Raw genomic sequence first — 21,514 nt, 5'->3', positions numbered from 1 at the left:
GTCCGCCTGCCAATGCAGGGGACACGGGTTCGAGTCCTGGTCCAGGAAGATCCCACATGCTGCGTAGCAACCAAGCCCGTGCGCCACAACTACCGAGCCTGCACTCTAGAGCCCGCGAACCACAACTACTTAGCCCACGTGCCGGAACTACTGAAGCCCGCGCGCCTAGAGCCCGTGCTCCGCAACAAGAGAAGCCACCGCAATGAGAAGCCCGCGCACAGCAATGAAGAGCAGACCCCGCTCGCCGCAACTAGAGAAAGCCGCGCGCAGCAACGAAGACCCAATGCAGCCAAAAATAAATAAATCAAAGAAAAAGGGGGGGGGAAAGGAGAGGTCTCTACAGAAATGCAAAAGCTAAAAGTAAAGTTTAAAGAAAAAAAATAGTGATAAAGGAACTGAATCGGAAACACAGAAAGAAAAAAATGCCCAAGGTTATTCATCAGGTCCAAATGAAGAAAAATCCAAAGCTCATAAAAAATCAGACCCATATGGAAGGACTTCCCTGGTAGTACAGTGGTTAAGACTCCGTGCTCCCAGTGCAGGGAGTCCAGGTTCTATCCCAGGGAACTAGATCCCCTATGCCAAAACTAAGACCTGCTATAGCCAAAATAAAAGTAATAATAATAAAGAAAGCTCCTTTGTGTTTGTTTTACATTACTTAATGCTAAAATTTTAGACTTATTCTGAATGTATTTTATGTGAATTTAAAATAACTCTTTTTTCGTGTGAAATTGATCTTTGTTCCTAAAATGGAAGCCTACCACATTGCATTGTAATACAGTGTATTATGTTCAGTGTCTAAAAATTGCTAATTACATCATAATATAAGATGCTATGTATCTGTTATTTAAGACATGGAAAAGTAAGGCCTTTATTCAATTCTTACTCGTACGAATATACTTATACTGCACTGAAAACGCATTACTTAAAAAAAAAAATTTATTTATTTGGTCTCACCAGGTCTTAGTTGCGGCAGGCAGGCTCCTTAGTTGTGGCATGCGAGCTCTTAGTTGCAGCATGCATGTGGGATCTAGTTCCCTGACCAGGAATCGAACACAGGCCCCCTGCATTGGGAGCATGGAGTCTTATCCACTGCGCCACCAGGGAACTCCCGAAAGTGCATTACTTTTGCACACTGATATTATTCAAGAAATAAGAATTAGACCACGTAAGAGAAGATTCACAACCTGTGATAATTTAGTTCTGAGGATCCTGTCAGAAGGCTGATGTAGAAAGTGTATGTATATTGGCTTACCTTACTCAATTTAAGGTCAAGGGCCAAGAACCGGGACTGCAGCTCAGGTCATGCTTAATATGGAATGAAAACTGGACCAAAGATGTATCTGCCTGGTTCAATGTAAAGTGGCAACCATTGCTTAAGCATTTTCACCTTGAGCCAGGCACTATGGTAGGAACTGGAGATGTAAAGGTGAACAAGACATATCTCTGTTCTTCATGGCTTCTCATTCTGACGGAGTCCTTTTTTCCCTAGTCGTGCGCTCTGTGTAGAGGCCTTACATATACTGGAAAATATTTTTTAGGGTTTATTTAAAACTATGTAGATGAAGTCTTGAACAAAAATAGTAAGTTCTCTGACTTCAGTAAAATATTTTGGTGTTCCTTTAGAGAAATTGGAAAGTTCCCATTTCCTGGTTAAATTTCTTAAAAAGTGGAATTTTCTTATTTAATTCATTTGAAGTAGGTACCTTCCCTTTATTATTCCAAATTCTTAAAATTATATGTTTTTGTAAACTGTACAGTAGTTAACATTTGGTAGTAAATATTTGTCTTTTTAAGGTTACTAGTGTACATGTAAGAAAATTATAGGTTATTAAAAACTTTATAAAAGAAGAAAAAAAAAAGAAAGAAAAGAAAGAGACCGAAAGTAGATGGCAGGAAAGACAGGAGAGAGAAATTAATAGGCGAGAAATCCGGCCTTGGGCAGAGGCGGCCTTGGGCGCCCCCGCCTGGACTCTGTGCTCGGCGGCCTCGTCGCCGAACTACGTTTCCCGGTAGGCCCTGGGCGACTGGACGCAGCACCTAGCCCGCCATCGGGGGCGGGGCCCACGCTGCCTCCTCCAATCCCGGCCGTCGCCCGGCAACCTCCGCCTCCGCCGACAAGATGGAGGCTGGCTTCGGCCGCCGCCGGGAAGCGGCACCTGAAGCCGGAGATGGGGAGGGGCCGCAGCTCAGTCGGCCCACTTGAGGAAGCCGGCCCACGTCGCGGTCCGGAGGTGAGAGCGGTCGGGCGCGTGGGAGCCCGGGCTCCGGGGGGAAGGGGCCGAGGCGCCTATACCCTTGGTTCCCGTGGGGGGAAGGGAACGGACGCGCGCGAGGGGGCCAATCGGGGCCTCCGGCGGCCCCGCGGCCTTCTGGGAAATGTAGTCTCGAGCCTTCCCCGTGGGCGGGCTTGGGGACTTTCTAGAGCGGGAGGGTGAAAATGAATGAATTTAATTTAAAATTGTGGGTGAGGGACTTACCGGGTGGTGCAGTGGTTGGGAATCGAGCCCTGGTCGGGGAAGATCCCACATGCCGCGGAGCAGCTAAGCCCGTGTGCCACAACTACTGAGCCCGCGTGCCACAACTACTGAAGCCCACGCGCCTAGAGCCCATGCTCGTCAACAAAGAGAAGCCACCGCAGTGAGAAGCCCGCGCACCTCAACGAAGAGTAGCCCCCAGTGGCTGCAACTAGAGAAAGCCCGTGCACAGTTACGAAGACCCAACGCTGCCAAAAATAAATAAATAAATAAATTTATTAAAAAAAAAATTGTGGGTGAGCAGGCGAAGGCAGGCATGTGGAGACGGAGGGATGGGCGCGTGAGTGGTTCGGAATTTGGGGCCTCCTTCCAGGCAGGAAGCCTTCCCCATGCCCACCTCCCCTTTAAGCCAGGTGCAGCCCATGGGTCCCTGAAGGTACTCTTCCTCGGTGCCATAGACACTCCCAAAACACAAAGACCTGTCAGGTACTGTCCTTGTTTTTCACACGCATTCCTTCATAAAAAAACTTTTACTGTTTTGATCAGGTGCTACTTTCACATGGTTTGAAATGCAAAAGGGACAAAGCGAGAAGCCTGCCTCCATCACTATACTTCATTAAGTAATTCAGTCAGCAAGTGACTGTTGGATGCCTCCAAAGTGCCAGGCTCTCTTCCTGGGCCTGGAGACCCAACAGAGTGCTCAGTATGTACAGCTCCTTACCTCAGGCAACGTGTGATGGATGCATAATAAAATATAGGTGATTAGGTTACATTTGAGCAGAGACCTGCAGAAGAGGGAATAAGCCATACAGATTACAGGGAAGAGCCCCCAGTGGGCCAAAGAGCCACAGTAGCTAAGGCCCCTGGGTCGGGAGTGCCCTTAGTGTACCCTGAGGATGTGGTCAGGAGTACGCAAAGGACAAAGGAGGCCCTTGACAAAGCTGGTGATTATTGTGGCTTTGACTCAGAGAGGTGGGAGGCCTGAGAGGGCTCTGAGCAGAGGAGCCACTGTTTTGTTTGTTTGCTTTTTTTTCTTTGCCACGCCGTGCGGCTTGCTGGGATCTTAGTTCCCTGACCAGGGATTGAACCTGTGCCCCCTACAGTGGAAGCCTGGAGTCCTAACCGCTGGACGGCCAGGGAATTCCCCCCGACTTGGTTCTTAGAGAATCATTCTGACTGCTGTGTGGAGAACCACCTTCCTCCTCTATCCCCAGGTACTCCACGGTGGTGGCAAGAATTAAGGAGGTTACCTTCTGTGTTAGTTTCCTGTGATTGCTTTACCATATTACTACAGACTTTAGTGGTTTATTTATTTTTAAATTAATTAATTAATTAGTTTATTTTTGGCTGCGTTGGGTCTTCGTTGCTGCGTGCGGGCTTTCTCTTGTTGTGGCAAGCGGGGGCTACCCTTCGTTTCGGTGTGCGGACTTCTCATTGCGGTGGCTTCTCTTGTTGCGTAGCACGGGCTCTAGGTGCGCGGGCTCAGTAGTTGTGGCTCGCGGGCTCTAGAGCGCAGGCTCAGTAGTTGTGGCGCATGGGCTTAGTTGCTCCGCGGCATATGGGATCTTCCCGGAACAGGGCTCGAACCAGTGTCCCCTGCGTTGGCAGGCGGATTCTCAACCACTGCGCCACCAGGGAAGTCCCGACTTAGTGGTTTAAAACAACACAAATTTATTATCTTAGAGTCTTGGAGGTCCGACATCTGAAATGGGGCTCCTGGGCTAAAATCAAGGTATTGGCAGGGCTGGTTCCTTCTGGAAGCTCTAGGCTTCAGTGGTCACATTGCCTTCTGACTGAGTGAAATCTTCTGTGTCCTCTTACAAGTATCCCTCTGATTACGTTTAGGGCCCACTGGGATAATCCAGGATAATCTCCGCCTCTCACGATTATTAACTTAATCACACCTGCAGTGTCCCTTTTGCCCTGAAAGGTGAACTTACTCATAGGTTCCTGGGATGGGGATGTGGATGTGGGTGTGGTTAGGAGCCATTATTCAGTCTCCCACACTGATGTTCCATGTCTCTGAATAGCATGGAGATGCTTCTGCTCATCAGTGTCTGAGAGATGGGTCAGGATTTCTAGACTCTTTGCATCTCCTTGTGGTTGCAAGAGGTTTTCTGGGGGAAGAACAAAGTCTCCCCACAGCACTTTTTTTGGTCTCATAAGCTAAAACTAAATGAAATGCTCCTGTACACGCAAAGTATGCTCGGAAGTGTGTATGCAGTGTCTTTAGCGTTAGGGAGAGAAGGGACTGGGCCTGCCTCTGAGGCAGTGCTCAGCAGGGCTGGGGGCCTCAGGTCAGAGCATGGGAAGGCCAGGCAGTGGTCCAGACTCTCATGTACTCACACATTAATGCCCATGTGTTCTCCTCTTCAGGCAGAGGCGGGCGTGGCGGGAGAGGCCCAGAGGCCATTGTGGGCACGGCAGTAGCTACCGTGGACGGGCAGTGGGGAGAGAGCTTGTTGAGGTGCATGGCTCGGGGAAGCGGCATGAAGACCACCCCCCACCCGCAGGTGCTGGGGAAGGCGCCCCTTGGGATTGGCCTCCGCCACAGTGCCAAGCGGGACCGGAAGTCCATCACCCTGCATGTGAAGTTGGAGGTGCTTCGGAGGTTTGAGGAGGGTGAGAAGCTGACACAGATCGCCCGGGCCCTGGGACTGGCCACCTCCACGGTTGCCTCGATCCGCGTGAACAAGGATAAGATCCGGGCCAATTCCCAGGCAGCCACGCCCGTCAGCACCACCCAGCTGACCCGCTGCCGGGGTGTGCTGATGGGCCGCATGGAACGCCTCCTGAGCCTGTGGATTGAGGAGCAGAAGCGGCAGAACCTGCCTGTCAGCACGCTGCTTATCCAGGACAAGGCGCGCCGGCTCTTTGCCCAGCTGCAGCACGAGCAGGGCAGCGGCGCCCAGGCCGAGACGTTCGGGGCCAGCAATGGCTGGTTTGCCCGTTTCAAGGTTCGCCACAATGTGCTGTTGACGGATGAGCCGGCTGTGGCCGACGCCCAGGCTGCCGCACGCTACCCCGTGGTGCTGCGCGCCATTCTGGAGGAGGGCTGCTACTCACCACGGCAGGTCTTCAACGTGGACGAGACGGGCCTGTTCTGGAAGCGGCTGCCTGAGCGCATGCTTCTGGCACTGGAGGGGACAGCTGGGCCTGGGCCCAAGGCCTCTAAGGACCACCTGACCCTGCTGCTTGGTGGCAATGCGGCTGGTGACTTCAAGCTGAAGCCCCTGCTGGTGTACCCCTCGGAGAACCCGCGTGCCCTCAGGGGCTGCTCCAAGGCCAGCCTGCCTGTGGTCTGGCGCTCCAACCGCAATGACTGGTTGACACCTAGCATCTTCCAGGAGTGGTTTACTGGCTGCTTCTGCCCAGCTGTGGAAAGCTACTGTACCAGCCATGGCCTCCCACACCGCGCCCTGCTGCTGCTGGACAGCGCACCCTGCCACCCTGTCCACTTGGGTGGCCTCTCAGCGCATGTGCGTGTTGAGTTCCTGCCCAAGAACACGTCAGCCCTGATCCAGCCCATGAACCAGGGTGTCATTGCTGCCTTCAAGGCCCATTATCTGCGCCGCACGCTCAGCCAGCTGGTCCAGGAGACGGCGGGTACAGACCGGCCCTCCGTGCGGGAGTTCTGGCGCAGCTATACTGTCATGACCGCTGTAGACAACATTGCTAAGGCCTGGGCAGAGCTGCAGCCTGCCACCATGAACGGTGCCTGGAGGAAGCTGTGGCCCGAGTGCGTGCCCGCTGCTGCCCCCGAGCCCAACGCCCTCCCCCAGCTCCGTCACAGCACTGTGACACTAGCCAGCCACGCAGGCCTCGGGGATGTGGCTGAGGCCGGTGTTGCCCACCTGCCGCAGGCCCATGGGGAGCCCTCGCCCCGCAGCATCCCCCAGGAGGTGGAGGTTGGGGGTGTCAGTGACTCTGGGCTGCCCTGTGAGGCGGGGAAAGGCTTGGCCTCCAGAAGACCAGAGTCAGATCTCATGGAGGCCATGGTGGGTGTGGAGACTGAGGAAGTAAGTGTGGGTGCACTGCGCCCTGAGCACCTGGCCCAGGCGCTGTCGCACTTTGCTGCTGGCCTGCGAGTCCTCATAGAGAACGATCCCAACCGGGAACGCAGCCTGCGGGTGTCCCGGGGTGTCCACTGTGCCCTCGCCCACCTCCGAGAGCTGCAGCGGGAAAGGAGGCGACAGGCTCGGGCAGTTGCGGGGCCTCAAGGGGCCCCATGATGGTGGCAACAAAGGAGTTGGCAGAAAGCCTGCACTCACCCCAGGTGGGGCCCACAGAGGGTGGGCAAGTGGCCAAGGGCACAAACCCTGAAGGACAGACCTCTTTGGCTGTCCTGTGTGATTTAGGGCTTGGGCCTGACCTCAGATGAGCTTTGTCTGATGATGTTTTGTTTCTGGAGGGTAGACACTGCCACTTCTCACCCATGGTTCTCGTACCTCATGCACTGCCATCTTTGTGCAGTGGCACCCAGAGTGTCAGGCTTGGGGAACAAGAGGGTGGCGTTCTCTGATTGGCAGATGAGCTGCGGGACCCAGGAGTGCCCATCCGTGTCAGAGACACACCCTGTAGCACAGCATTTGCCAAGCACAGCCCACCAGGGTAGCCTTCCTTGTGGTGAGGGGCCAGGGTTGAGACAAGCCTCTCCTATTTGTCAACCCTGACCTGTCCGTGCACCGTTGTTACTCTTCGTAGCCAACTCTAGGTGGGGGTTTCCTGCTCTCCTTGCTCACGTTCCGTGCCATCCTCACTCTTTCTGGCTTCCACGGTTTGTGTTGTCTGAGGTTTCTGGTACCTTCCCTGTGCCCGAGCCTATGGGCGTGTGTGGCTTTCCTTGGTTTGGAGATATTTTCTTCCCTGGGTTTCTGTGCCGTGGTTGTCTTGGCTTCCCTCCAGCCTCTGAGGCTGAGCCTTCTGACACTTTGATGGTCTCCCAGATCTAGAGCTCTTTGGAAAATCTCAGCCATTTTTGAGGGCTCAGTGGCTACCTCAGGGTCAGCTCCCAGCACATTGGCTGCAGCCCAGCCTCTCCCCAAGGTTAGAAACATGGCTCCAATTCCAGTGGATTGGCTCCTTGGACGGTCTTGTTATCTCCGTCATTCCAGCTTGTTCTCCTGTCCCCCTAGATTGTAACAGCAAGCACACTGGGGTATCCACTTGACTCTGTAGACATACCATATGGGCCACCAAAACCCAGAGAGTCATCAAGGGAAGGAGTTCTTGTACTCCAGCTAGGTGAGCCACAGGCGGTGAGACAGGGCTGCCTGGCCTCCTGGACTCCTTTCGACACAGGTACCCGCATGTGTCCGTGAACGTGTGCGCGCGACACACACACGCATGCCAAGAGTAAAGTTGGGAGAAAGGATTCCTTCTACCTCTGTCCCAGCTAACACTTGAAGTGCTGGGCCTGCTGTCAATACGTAAAAGGGGCCGGAGGCCAGGGAGGGGTTCCAGGGTCCAGCCTTCCTGGGAGAAAGGTCAGATGAGGCCCCTTGTTTGCTTTCTTGGGGAGAGTGGCAAAAGGGATGGCAAGGAGAAGTAGAAGAGCTTTTTTTAGGAGCCTGGTGACTGGATTAATAAACTGCACAAATTATAAGCACTTGTAATGTGCTAGGTGTTGGGGAGACCAGGGTGGGAGAGACTGGCTTCAGGAGCTGCCGGTCCAAAGGCTGTTACATTCTGTGTGACGACGGCTATGACGGGCGACTTGTGAGGGACCTAAACCTAGCTGGGGTCAGAGGAGAGGACATGATAGGGAAGGCTTTTTGGGGAGGTGCTGCCCCAGCTTTTGGAAACCGGTCATTTCAAAATGCCAGGCATCACAGAGGGGCCTGTTTAGGCGGCCCAGCACGGTTTGGCTGGTGAAGCCCTGAGGACGGGGAAGCAGGAGCAGCCTCGATGGAGGCGGAGTGCGGCACAGCAGCTGCAAGAGGCAGGTGACCAGGTGGGAGGAAATGCCACATCCGCCGGGCGGGAGTAGAGAGGCAGCTGAGGGGCAACCTGGCACAGTCGAGCGGACGGATAGCGAGGGGATATGAGGTCGCGCGAGCAGGGCGTGGCGGAGACAACGCGCGGACGGGCCCATGTGGCTCCATAACTCTACCTCGGAACCCGGGACACCGCCAGTCGCACCACTGGCGCCCCCTTGCAGGCCCCTGAAGAACTCCATTTCCCGGCGGCGCCGAGCGCTGGTGCTCGCTGCCTTCTGGGAAATGTAGTGTCTATAGGTCACCCGGGCTGTTACTGTGGCGGGCCAAGGACTACATTTCCCAGAGGGCTTCGCGGACAGGGCCGGGCTTGCGCACGTTCCACTTCCGGGCGCCGCACGTCGCCAAAGAGTTGCAGAAGTATACTGTTACCTCCCCTTCACCTCCGTGCGCTGGCCTGTCGTGGGGAGGTGGGTGGTTGCTAGGGAAGAGAGGGAAGGGGCGGGGTGGGCATAAGGCACCGGAAGTAGTCCTTGGGACGGACGGAAGCTCGTGGTCCTGGGGCCCCAGGGTGGTTGGTCTTTGTTCCAGCACGGTGTTGTTTGACGCCGTCCGCGTGGCTTCCTGGGGCGGTGAGTCTGGGCGCGACGCGGTGGAGGCGTCGGAAAAGCCCGGGGTAGGGTGTGCAGCTGGCCAGAGGGCGGCAGGAGAAGGGGGGGGCGGGGGAACACCAGCTGCTTTCCGAGGACTCCGGCGAGTCCACGGGGAAGGGCGGCGCGTGGGCTGCTGGGACATGCAGTCCGGCGGGGCTGGGCCTGCACCGGAAGTGATTCTGGGCCGAGCTGGGCTCTCGCCATGCCTCGGGGGTCGTGCACGTGCACCCGCGCTAGTCCCTTTCTCGGCGGAATTCCTGGGCTTCTGTCCACGTTTCCACCCAGCTCCCCGTAAACTCACCTCCCCTGGAAAGTCTTCCTGGATTTCTGCAGCTCAGACCACCTCTTTGTTCCTGCTGCACCTGCGTGCGTCCCTCTATAAAGTGAGACTGCGGGCGGGGTGGGGGGACGCTCCCCGCACAGGGGGATTAAATCCAGATCCTTCCCTGGCCGAAGGCTGTGCAAGTTCGCCCAGGCCACACAGCCTTCGCATTTGCTGTTTCCGCTACGTAGACCGTCCTCTACTCTAGCTGTCATCTCAGGGTACTTGGGGGTGAGAGCCGGGGGTTGGGGGCTGTTGGATGGGGCGGCCTGGTTCAGGGGAATCCTGACCAATGCTTTAAAGACGTGCATTGGCATTGAAAATGATCTGTGTTCTTTTTTCTTAAATATTTATTTATTTTTCTTTTTGGCTGTGTCGGGTCTCAATTGCGGCACGCGGGATCTTCATTGCGGCGCGTGGGCTTCTCGTTGCGCGCGGGCTTCTCTCTAGTTGCGGCTCGCATGCTCAGTAGTTGTGGCGCGCAGGCTTAATTGTCCCGCGGCATGTGGGTTCTTAGTTCCCGGACGGGGCATTGAACCCACACCCCGTGCATTGGAAGGCAGATTCTTAACCACTGGACCATCAGGGAAGAAGTCCCAATCTGTGTTCTTTTCTAAAGTTACAGTGGTAGCAAATGGCCGTTGGCAGAAAAATTCAGGTGCCCTGCAGACATTACAAAAGAAAAAGCAGATGTCCTCCCCCAGTTCCTTTCTCCAGAATTGCCAGCTGAGGCGTTGCTGGTTTTCAGGATCCTTTTCTGAACACTTGTAGCAGTAGCTCCTGTTTTTTGTTTTGAAATTTTAACATTAGTGGGATCATGTCAATTGAGGAGGACCACAGCTTACTTTCTTGTTTAGCACTGTAGCGTGGACGTCTCTCTCACTGTCCATTGTTGACCTTGACTAGTTGAGTTGGGCCGAGCCTCTCAGGCCCCATAGGATTGTGCCATGAGGGAAGGAAGTCCTTCCAGTGTAGGAACCAGCTCTTGCTCTCCCTGTGCGGCTGCACTGCAGCCGTCCCCACTACCATCTTGGCCTTCCAGCCTGTCCCCCACATCACTCTTTCTAGTGCCCCACAGACTGCATCCTTCACTTGCACAGAGCCTCCCTGGGCACGGACCCTCCCTGGGCACTGAGTCTCTGCTAGTTCCCGCCAGCACCTCTGCTTGGCTGCTGATGGGGTTCTCTCCACCACTGAGACACTGGACACGTCCACGCCCCATCCCCAGGAGCAGCCCTCCTACGGGCCCAGTCTGGCCTGAACTCCTGTAGGCTTCCCTGCAGGAAGCGCTCCCTCACTGTCCTAACCAGATTCCCAGTGTGAGGCATCCTCTTGAGGGCACAGATAGGGAGGTCGAGGCTGGAGGTGTCCCCCTGCCAGGTTGTCAGCTGGCCAGGTGTGGGGACAGTTTCCGCCACAGCAAGTGACCTTGCAGGCTGTGAGTCGGTGGAGGGGTGTGGGTGGTCCATGGCCCTGATTGGGTGGGTGTGTGTCCCAGGAAGACGGTGTGTGTGGCCTGAGTGAAGGCAGAGAGGCCAGCTTCCCCAGGTTTCGCCATGGCAGCCGACCCAGCACCCATCGGTCAGGAAGAGCTCGTGATCATCAAGATGGAGGAGGATGAGGCCGCCCTGTGGGATCCTGAACCGTTCTTCAAGCCTCAGCCCCAAACCCTGTTGCCTGGGCTTGGTAGGGACCCCCGGCAGTGCTTCCGGAGCTTCCGCTATGAGGAGGCAGCAGGGCCCCGCGAGGCGCTGGCCCGGCTCCGGGAGCTGTGCCGCCAGTGGCTGCGGCCCGAGGTGCACTCCAAGGAGCAGATGCTGGAGCTGCTGGTGCTGGAGCAGTTCCTGGGCGTGCTGCCACCTGACACCCGGGTCTGGGTGGAGTCCCAGTGCCCCGAGAGTGGCGAGGAGGCTGTGGCACTCGTGGAGGACCTCGCTCAGATGTTGCAGGAGACTGGTGAGCCACGGGGGACTGGGCTTGGGGGCAGGGAAAGTGCAGGGGGACACAACTCATGACGCCGGGTCCTGAGTGCCTGCCCGCTCTGCCCAGGCCCTGTGTCCTCATCTCTGGGAAGAAGACTCAGAAGCTGTGACATGTTTGGAGACTTTTCTAGACTCTTAGCCTCCAGAGGTGTGAGCCTGGGGTTGGCGTAGCATTTCCCCTGCTCAGGTGCACTGGCCTTCTTTCTCTTCCTTTTCTCCTTCCTGACAAAGTCACGGAGTGCATGCCATGTGGCAGGCCCTGTGGGTCCAGCAGGGAAGGGAGAGAGGCAAGGTCCTTGGCCTGTTGGAGCTCAGTCTGGTTTGAGAGTTGGACAGTGAGACCTCCAATCACAAGTAGGGTGTGTTTCTTTCTCTAGAGGGGGTGGAGGCAAGAGGAGGTGGGCACAGAGGTTGGCCCGGCCAGGGGTGGCTTTGCAGTTCGTGCTTTGTGACGTCTTCACCTTGGACGTGTGCTTCCGCACCTGTGAGGAGGTGACAGCCGTGCAGCAGGGAGGAGAGATGGTTGGTTACCGCCTCGGTCCACCCTGGCATGTGTTTACTTATTTACTCATGTGTATTTGTGCAGTTCCTTTTGCCTGCTTGGCCCCTTGTATCGAGGGGTGGAAACCATAGCACTTAAGCAAACAAAAACCCAGCTTTATTAGGCTCTAACCCACATAATCAAAAAATGGTACACTTAGTGGGTTTTAATGTATAGTCACAGGTTTGTACAACCATCACCCATGTCTAATGTCATCACCTTCAAATAAACTCCGTGCCCGCCAGCAGCCACTCCCCATTCTTCCCTTTCCTAGTGCCTTGGCAGCCAGGAGCCTGCTTTGTGTCTCTGTACACTTTCTTATTCTGGACGTTTTATTAAATGGTATCATACATTTGCTGGAGTCATACATGGCTCTTTATGATGGGCTTCTTTCATCGAGTGTAGTGTTTCCAGCGTTCATCCACAGTGTAGTACGTCACTCATCTTTATGCCTAGTCATATTCTGTTGTGTGGTTATACCACATTCTGTTTATTCATTTATCTGTTACGGTTATTTGGGTTGTTTGTACCTTTTGGCTGTTACGATTAATGCTGACGTGAACTTACGTATACTTTATTCTCTTGGTTATATACCTAGGAGTGGAATTGCTGGATCACATGGTAACTCTGGCCTTTTGAGGAACTGCTAACACACCACTTGTTTTAAGAGAGGGGATTTAATATAGAGAGTGTAACCTAGGCATTGAAGGAGTAAAAAAGTAGAGAAAGAACTCTAAGGTGTCATGGCGGTAGGAACTGCAGGGAACTGTGTCCGCTCCGGGAAGAGGTCGGAATTATGACAGTTAGAGACTCAAAGGAGGGGCTGGGAGGTGGGGCTGCTGCTGGATGGTGCTGGGGTCTCCCAGGGGGACAGCATGCAGCTGGTTCTGCACATGTTGGAAAAACTGCAAACTGGATCTAGCTGCTGCTAAAGAAAACCTTGATAATGCATGACTGGTTTTCACCCAGGCATGAACGTGAGGTGCAGGTGAGACACCTTGTACGCATGGGTCCACAGTCCTCCTAGGGTGTCTGGCTGTCATGCTGGGCTGCTCTCTGAGCCATGGGCAGCATTTGTCGTCTTAGGGGCCTGTTCTTAGGGAACTGTGCCCGTTCCCAGCTTCCCACTGGACGGGTGCTTAGGTGACGCGCACTATTAGAAGAGATTTTGCATCGTAAGAGTGTGGACGTTGAGAAAGCAGCCTGCTGGCACTGAACGGACTTAGGCCTGGTGCTCTCGAGGATCCTCTGGGGCATGCATGGTTATGTCCACTCAGCTCTGAAGCCGCATGGTCTCACGTTTACACGAAAACTCCTGCCTTTGCTCCGTACCCTTACCTGCTCTCAGCCTGTTGCTGGCCCCTTCGATGCCCCCACATGGGAGAGGGTAGGACCTGGCCCTGGCTTTCTCTGGGTGGTTTTGGAGATGACTGCGCTGATGCTATCAGGGAGACCAGAATGATGTCCCAAGCTCTTCCTTGGCTGTCACTGTTGCTGTGTGTTCGGGGGTCCCAAAGACCCCCCTTAGCCTCAAGTGATTTGCTAGGAGTCACAGAATTCAACAAGGCTATTATATTCGTGGTTGTAGTTTATTACAGTGAAAGGATGCAGATTAAAGTCAGCGGTGGAAAAAGGTGCCTAGTCTGGGAGATACCAGGCACGAGATTCCGGGTGTCCTTTCCTGTGGGAGTCGTGTGGGTCGTGCTTAATTCCCACAGCAGTGATGTGCAACGACACACACAGGATGCTGCCACTGGGGGGCTCGCTTGCAGTGACGTCCAGGATTTTTACTGGGGGTCAGTCACCGAGTTATGGAACATGACTGACCTTAGTTACTCAGCCTGAACTCCCACCAGAGGTCAGACCTGTACAGTGTGGCCCAGGGTTACTACCATGTCACATTGTTAGCATGAACTATCTGTGTGACCCAAGAACTTAGGTAAACAAAGATGTTCTTATCAGGCAGAATCTTCCAAGGGCTTAGAGGTCTCCTCCCAGGAGCAGGTCAAGGGCCAGACTTTCGTTTGGAGTGTGGAGGGTTTGGACAGCTCAGGCCTGCTGAGTCAGCCCTTTACTGACCACCGAGCTGCAGCTGAAGGAAGCTTCTAATGACTATTTCCTTGGTGTTTCAGTGACTTGGGTTTCAGGGGCCTTGGGTGTGTTCTTGAGGTACGTACGTGTGTGGGCATCGGAAGGGGCTGCCTGTCACCCAGGGTACGGTGTTCTCTGTGAATCAGAGGGCAAGCGGTGTGTCATCTGGCTCAGAGTGTCTGGCCAGTAGGACATGTTGACCTCCGGATTGATTAATGGGCCTGGGTGCCTCACCCCTTTGTCCCCAGGGTGGGCCTGCAGACACTAACACTGCTCTTTCCCCTCAGCCCTGGCCCAGGCCCCTCCCGAGGACCAACGGTTTGGAGACCTGGCAGAGCCGGCCAAGCCCTTCACGGATGGAGCTCAGGTGAGCTGTGAGTCCTCCAAAGTCAGAGATGCCACATCCTGTGGGACCCCGCCCGCCTTCCCCCGCCCTTCACCCCAGGCCGTGGAGGGTCACATTCCGCAGCTGTGCCCAGCCCCCACCCCCACCACCCCTCGCCCTCAGGCTGGGCTCAGGACCTGCCCTTCACCCTCTCCCAGCTCCTGGGTCTGAGGATGGGGCCTCCCCAGGCTCACACCATTTGAATACAGAGTACAGTAAGTCCCCTACACACAAACCTCCAAGTTACGAACTTTCAAAGATGCGAACATGCGTTCGCATGTCCAATCACGTAAGTTAGTTCACGTGTCTGGCGTACATTGTCATGTGCGTGCATCCTCTACAAGTGGTTGTGCTTTTGTGTGCTTTACAGTACTGTATAGAGTACAGTAGTACAGTATCTTTATTTCAAGCCCAGGATGTCCGGAAGCAAGCGTAAAAGCAGCGGTGATGTAGCTGGTACTGCTAAGAAGCGCCACGCGATAACGATGGAAACAAAAGTGAAAATAATTGAGAGAGTGGAGCGAGGCGAAAAGATGGTAGACGTCGCTCATTCTTATAACCTGAATCGTTCAACCATCGGCTCAATCGTAAAGAACAAGGACAAGATCATGGAACACGTGAAGTCTGCTATGCCGATGACGTCGACAATAATAACAAAGAAGCGTGGAAAAGTGATGGAGGAGATGGAGAAACTTCTCAGTGTGTGGATGCAGGATCAGCGTCAGCGTCGAGTCCCACTCAGCTTAATGCTGATTCAAGAGAAAGCTAAGAGCCTTTATGAAGACTTGAAGAAGAAACACGGCGAAGAATCAGAGGGCAAATCTTTTAATGCCAGCCGTAGCTGGGTTCACCGGTTCAAGGCTAGAGCCAAACTTCACAATGTAAAAGTAAGTGACAAGGCAGCAAGTACAGATACGATAGCTGCCCGGGAATTTCCTGAAACGCTTCGAGAAATTATTGATGAAGGCGCGTATTTACCCGAGCAGGTGTTTAATGTGGACGAGACAGGATTGTACTGGAAGAGGATGCCGGACCGAAGTTACATCAGTAAGGAGGAAAAGTTGATGCCGGGCTATAAAGCATCAAAGGATAGGCTCACGCTGTTGTTTGGTGGCAATGCCTCTGGTGATATGAAGCTGAAGCCTCTCTTAGTTTATCATTCAGAGAACCCAAGAGCCCTTAAAAACATAGCCAAGGGCTCTCTTCCTGTTGTGTGGAAGAGTAACCCCAAAGCCTGGGTTACACAGGCCATTTTCCAGGACTGGTTTTTCCACCACTTTATCCCGGAGGTAGAGAAATATTGCTTGGAGAAGGACGTCCCATTCAACATTCTTTTGCTGCTTGACAATGCTCCGGGCCACCCCCCATTCATGGACGACTTTCATCCCAACGTCAAAGTAGTGCATCTGCCACTGAATACTACAGCGCTCATCCAACCTATGGACCAGGGAGTTATAGCGACTTTCAAGAAATACTACTTACGTCACACTTTTCGTCAGGCAGTAAAGGCGAGTGACGAATCAGGAACAACCTTGCGACAATTTTGGAAGGACTATAACATCTACAAGGCCATAAAAAACATTGACTTTGCCTGGAGTGAGGTTACGGCCGTCACCATGAATGGGGTTTGGAAGAACCTTTGCCCGAAGTTTGTTCACGATTTTCGTGGATTTGAGAAGGTGGATGAGGAGTCCAAAGAGGTCTTCAGCAACTTAGTGACCCTCAGCGAGAAGCTGGAGCTAGATCTGCAAGAGGACGACTTCATTGAACTCCTTGCTGTGCAACATGAGGAGCTCACTAATGAAGACCTGATGGAACTGGAGGCCCAGAGAAAGGATGAAGAGGGACAGGAGGAAGAAGAAGTAACTGAAGAACCGAAGAGATTCACAACGCAGGAAATGGCAAGGGGGTTTTCTTTATTTGAGGAGGCGCTGTTAGTGTTTGAGGCACAGGACCCGAATGTAGAACGGTACACGAAGGTTGCAGCAGCCGTTCAGAATGCAATCCAGTGCTACCGTGTCATCTATGACGAGAAAAAAAGAGCTACTACCCAGACATCACTGGATCGTTTTTACAAGAGGGTAGATAGAATTAAATCCAGCAAGGAGCCAGAACCTGTGCCATCCACGTCAGGCGTGAGTGAAATTGCAACTTGCCCTCCGTCTCCTACTGCTGACGATCCTTCAGCCCTACCATCTCCCACCTCCTCTTCCTCCTCCAGTCAGTAACTCTTCCTGCCTGTTCCCTTGATGCCAGCCCTGGATGCCAGCTGTTGTACTGTACTACGGTACTTTTCAAGGTACTGTACTGTAAGATTAAAAAGGTTTTCTTTATTTTTTGTGTTTGTTTGTTATTTATGTATTATTCGTGTGAAAAGTATTATAAACCTATTCCAGTACAGTACTGTATAGCCGATTGTGTAAGTTGGGTACCTAGGCTAACGTCGTTGGACTTACGAACACATTGGACTTACAAACGTGCTCTCAGAACGGAACTCGTTCATACGTAGGGGACTTACTGTAGTTGTAGTCTCTCTTGCACAGAGATAGAAATACAGCAGTCGTTATTTATCCTCCCGTTTTAAAGAAAAATTTTAAATGTATATAAAACATGTATATGCATTATAAAGTAATTCAAACCTTAAGAGAAGCACATAACGTTGAAACCCCACAGCCAGTCTTCGTCTCTGGAGATGGCCACTGCCACCCATCGTACACCCTTCCTCTTTCCTGTACACACGTACAGTTCACACACACGGGCGTGTGTATGAACGGGGCACACAGACATTTCCAAAGGAAGCCCCATTAATGCTCTGCACCTCACTGATTTCACTTCGTCTTGTGTTGAGGTCCCTTCCAGTGGCACAGGCAGCTCCAGCCTTTCTTTTTAGTGGCTCTCTTGGAGTCATGTGCCCAGCCCCGCTAGGGAATGTGGGCCGCTGTTGGTTTCTCATCCCAGAACACACACCCTCATCTTGGCTGTTGCCCCTCTGGCTCTTCTGCCCCTGGGCCTGCCTGTCCTCTGGATGGCCTCAAGACACAGGGACCAAAGCTTATCTCTGTGTCACGGGGTGCCTGCATGTCTTTGATCCTGGTGGGTAACCCAGGAGGCTTCCCCAGGAGGACAGAGGGACTTGCTCACACATGGGAAGGAGGGCAGACCAGCCAAGGAGCATGGCTGGGGTCTCCTGCCAGGTGAGGGGGGAGAGTGGACCACACCCTGGCCTTTCCCACCCTTGACTGCCACTCCTGGTCTTCCTGAGACACTGTGAGGCCTGGGAATGCCTGCGGTGGCCCTGCCTAGATCTGTCCAAGTCCGGCTCAGCCGGTGTCCTGCCGGCAGCTCTCAGAGAACACCCAGGGCTGCTTTACTGTCAAACTCCCATCATCAGTCGAGAGTGTAGAGCTGGGCTCTGAGAGGTGCTGCTCCTGGAAGAAACAAGGTGCTCGGCCCACCCCCCTGTGGAAGGACACTGGGAAATGGGTCTCCTTGGCCACCTCGGGGCCCCAAGGCTGGAGGCAGGCCTGCCCCTCGCCGGGTTCTCCAGGAGCCCGTCTGGGTAATTGAACCCTGCACAAGTATTTCCTCCATTAAAAAAACCCAAAACGGGGACTCCCCTGGTGGTCCAGTGGTTAGGACTCCACTCTTCCACGGCAGGGGGCACGGGTCCGATCCCTGGCTGGAGAACTAAGATCCCCCTTGCCGCGCGGCTTGGCCAAACCAACCAAAAAATCAAAACAACACACAAAACAAAAACCTCGAGTCCTGACACCCTTAATTAATGACATTGCTCAAGGTCTTGCAAGCTCGGGGCCATGAAGCGTGTCGGCTCCATGGACAGCTCGTTCCTCTGCTTTCCCGGGTTGCCACCAAGCTCTGAGCCGAGGTTTATACACTGTGGCTGCCCGTTCCTGGGCCCAGCTATGACGTGCTGGTAATTTCTGGGTTCTGTGTTTGGTCTGACATCAGTTTGTGGTTTATTACGCCACCCTGGATGCTTCAGGAGGCCGGCGAGTAGGTGACTGGGGATGGTGGTGTCAGCGGGGGGCTCCCTCGGAAAGTGGTAGAGGGTTTCCAGAGGCTTGCTGCAATCCTGGGGGTGAGGTTTATTTAGTCCACGGGGCCAGAACTCATCGAGTGGCCGGATGTGGCCCCGAATCTCCCACCTAAAGAGAGAGACTAGTCAGTGACCTCTAAGGGTTTTACCCAGGCCCGTCGGCACTTCCCACCGGTAAACGTTGTCTCCCCATTTTACAGCGGGTCAGGGCTGGGGCGGCAGCGGCCCTGAAATCAGCGGGCTCAGGGCGGGAACGTAAATATTCTGTTGTGGTGTCCGGAGAGAGTGATGCGGGCCCGAAGCTCCCCCTGAAGAGGCCGCCGAGGGCGGGCCAGCGCCGAAGTGCCAAGCGGGACCGAAAGGCCATCAACCTGCAGGTGAAGCTGGAGGTACTGAGGCGCTTCGAAGCCGGAGAGAAGCTCAGCCGAATCGGGAGGGCACTGGGTCTCTCCACCTCCACTGTGGCCACCATTCGTGACAACAAGGACAAGATCCGAGCGAGCTCCCAGGCGGCCACCCCGCACGCGGCCTGTAAGCTGACGCGCAGCCGCAGCCTGGTGATGGAGAACATGGAGCGGCTGCTGAGCGTGTGGATCGAGGACCAGAACCGGCGTGACGTGCCGGTCAGCGTGGTGCTCGTCCAGGAGAAGGCCCGCAGCCTGTTTGAGGAGCTCAAGCGGGCGCAGGGTGAGGGCTCCGAGGCTGAGACTTTCGGCGCCAGCCGCGGCTGGTTCGCGCGCTTCAAGGCGCGGCACGGGCTGCGCAGCCTCGGGGCCGGAGGCGAGGCGGCGCGCGCAGACGCAGAGGCTGCGCGCAGGTATCCGGCGCTGCTGCGGAGGGTGATCCAGGAGGGCGGCTACACGGCCCGGCAGGTGTTCAACGTGGACGAGACCCGGCTCTTCTGGAGGCGGCTGCCGGGCAGGACGGGCCCTTCCGTGGCGGAGAAGCCAGGCCCCGGGTTCACAGCCGCCCAAGATCTCCTGACCCTGCTGCTCGGCAGCAACGCCGCCGGCGACTTCAAGCTGAAGCCGCTGCTGGTATACCCCTCAGAGAACCCGCGCGCCCTCCGGGGCTTCTCCAAGCCTAACCTGCCCGTGCTGTGGCGCTCGCACAGGAAGGCCTGGGTCACTGTGAGCCTCTTCCAGGAGTGGTTCGTGCACTTCTTCTGCCCCGCTGTGGAGAGGTACTGCGCCCGGCACGGGCTCCCGTATAAAGCTCTGCTCGTCCTGGACAGCACTCCCGGCCGCCCAGGGAACCTGGACGACCTCTCCGACCACGTGCGCGTGGAGTACCTGCCCAAGGACACCACGGCCCTCATCCAGCCCATGACCCAGGACGTGGTCGCCACGTTCAAGGCCTGCTACCTGCGGAGGGTCTTCCGCCTCTTGGCGGCGAGGGCGGGAGGCGCCGGCGAGCGGTCAGCGGCCTCGGACTTCTGGCGGGACTATAGCATCCTGGACGCTGTGCACAACATCTTCGAGTCCTGGGAGGAGGTTCCGCCCGCGACGTTGAACCGGGGTTGGAGGAAGCTGTGGCCCGAGTGCCTCCAGCACGACGCCAGCCCCCGACCCGGGGAGGCCCTCCCGCAGATCAGGCGGGACGTTGTGGCGCTGGCGCACGGCTTGGGTTTCGGGGAGGTGGCAGAGGCGGATGTGGCTGAGCTGCTGCAGAGCCAGGGCGCAGACCTGTCCAACGAGGAGCTGGTGGGGCTGGAGCAGGAGCTGGCAGCCGGGGAGGAGGGTGAGGACAGCTCGACGGCTTCCCGCCAGCTCACGGCCAGGCACCTGGCCAAGGCCCTAGCACATTTCGATGCTGGCCTGCAGATCGTCAGGGACAACGATCCCAACCTGGAGCGCAGCCTCCGCGTCTGCCGGGGCGTGAACAACGTGATCAGCTGCTATCGGGAGCTCTTCAAGCAGAAGAGAGGCCCCAAATAGTGTGTGTTGAGGGGGAGGGGGTGTTGGGAGTTCTGAGGCCTCCGGACTTTGTTGGGGAGAGGGGGTCCTTCCTCCCCATGTTTCACATGGGAGTGACACTGGTCTGCATGTTTCCATTTCATTATATTAATCCCTCAAATGTTTTTCTGTCAGCAAATAATTTAGTGTCTCAAGTGAACTTCTCAAATATACGGTTTTAGAAGCCTTGATGAATTCTCAAGTGAGTTTATTGCATCCTGGGCCCTTTTGGAGCAGTGCATCCTCGGTTTCCTAGTGGAAGCCCATGAGGAAGCCGGAATCACTGGGTAGCACCCCTGGCACGGTATTCCTGCCACCTTGCTCGCTGCGCTGAGCTCTTCCTGTATTCAGAGCTGGGGCTCACGGAGCTGAGAGGGGTTCAGAGAGGGGTTCTGCTTGTTTTATGGCCCGCTCACCCTTCAGCTGGGCTTCAGGACCTGCAGGCGGCAAAGGCTGACCCCGGATGAGCACCCAAAGAGACTCAGGGATCCAGAGAGTGGGCCTGGGTGGGAGGAGTGTCCGGCCACACACCTCCCATCTCTGTTCTTCCGGGACACTGGATGCGTCTTGTCATCTTGTTCTGTCCTCTGAAATGATGCTGTGCCCCTGCTGACTGGCCGGGGGGGAGGGGGGGCGGGAGGAGAGACTACAGCCCGTTGTGGGTGAGCTGGTGAGGCAGCACATTCGCCAGGCTCCCCGGCCCCGGCGCGGGCGTCCTCACGGCTGCAGGCCCGGCTGCAGGCCTGCTGCTAACTCTCCCTCTCTTCTTGTCTCTCTCCTCTGCTGCTCCCTCTCTCCACCAGTTTCCGTTTGACTCCTGCCATGCCCCTTTGACTCTTCTTCCCGTGGACACGGGCTCATTCCAGGCAGTGGTGGCATTTGGAGACAAGGCCCCGGATGCCATGTGGGAAGACTGGGAGGCACACGATGCCCCACAGAAGGAGGGGTAAGGATGTGGGTTTTGGGGTAGGGTTGGCCTTACTGCAGGACGCACGGGTCCTCAGGTGAGTGGTCCCTGTCTCCAGCCAAGGGGCCCTGTTAGAGGAAGCCTTCCCTGAGCCTGCCTTCCTTCTGCAGGAGGTGGGGGGCAGGGGGGTGGGCGGGCTAGCCCGGGA

At 55.3% G+C, this 21,514-nt stretch overlaps 1 protein-coding gene across 5 annotated transcripts; it reads left to right on the top strand.

The window, feature by feature from the left end:
• The first annotated feature begins 8,955 nt into the window (after positions 1-8,955).
• On the top strand, positions 8,956-21,002 carry LOC111170024 (tigger transposable element-derived protein 1). 5 transcript variants are annotated; one of them, XM_089901947.1, is made up of 4 exons: positions 8,956-9,045; positions 10,887-11,344; positions 14,290-14,369; positions 14,783-16,720. In XM_089901947.1, exons 2-4 carry the CDS (start codon positions 10,945-10,947, stop codon positions 16,613-16,615), a joined length of 2,313 nt encoding a protein of 770 aa, XP_089758073.1. In that variant the 5' UTR covers positions 8,956-9,045; positions 10,887-10,944; the 3' UTR covers positions 16,616-16,720. The 5 variants fall into 5 exon arrangements, with proteins under 5 accessions (XP_089758073.1, XP_022420514.2, XP_089758071.1 ...); XM_022564806.3 differs by lacking the exons at positions 8,956-9,045; positions 14,783-16,720 and adding exons at positions 9,056-9,449; positions 18,645-21,002; XM_089901945.1 differs by lacking the exon at positions 8,956-9,045 and adding an exon at positions 9,105-9,449.
• Positions 21,003-21,514: the final 512 nt, after the last annotated feature.

The sequence above is a fragment of the Delphinapterus leucas genome, chromosome 20, assembly GCF_059928025.1.
Source record: "Delphinapterus leucas isolate spDelLeu-1000000601 "Yukka" chromosome 20, BTC_Dleu_Yukka2, whole genome shotgun sequence".
Classification (NCBI taxonomy): Eukaryota; Metazoa; Chordata; class Mammalia; order Artiodactyla; family Monodontidae; genus Delphinapterus; species Delphinapterus leucas.
The sequence above is the reverse complement of the archived record's forward strand: the minus strand, read 5'-3'. Positions and strand labels throughout refer to the sequence as shown.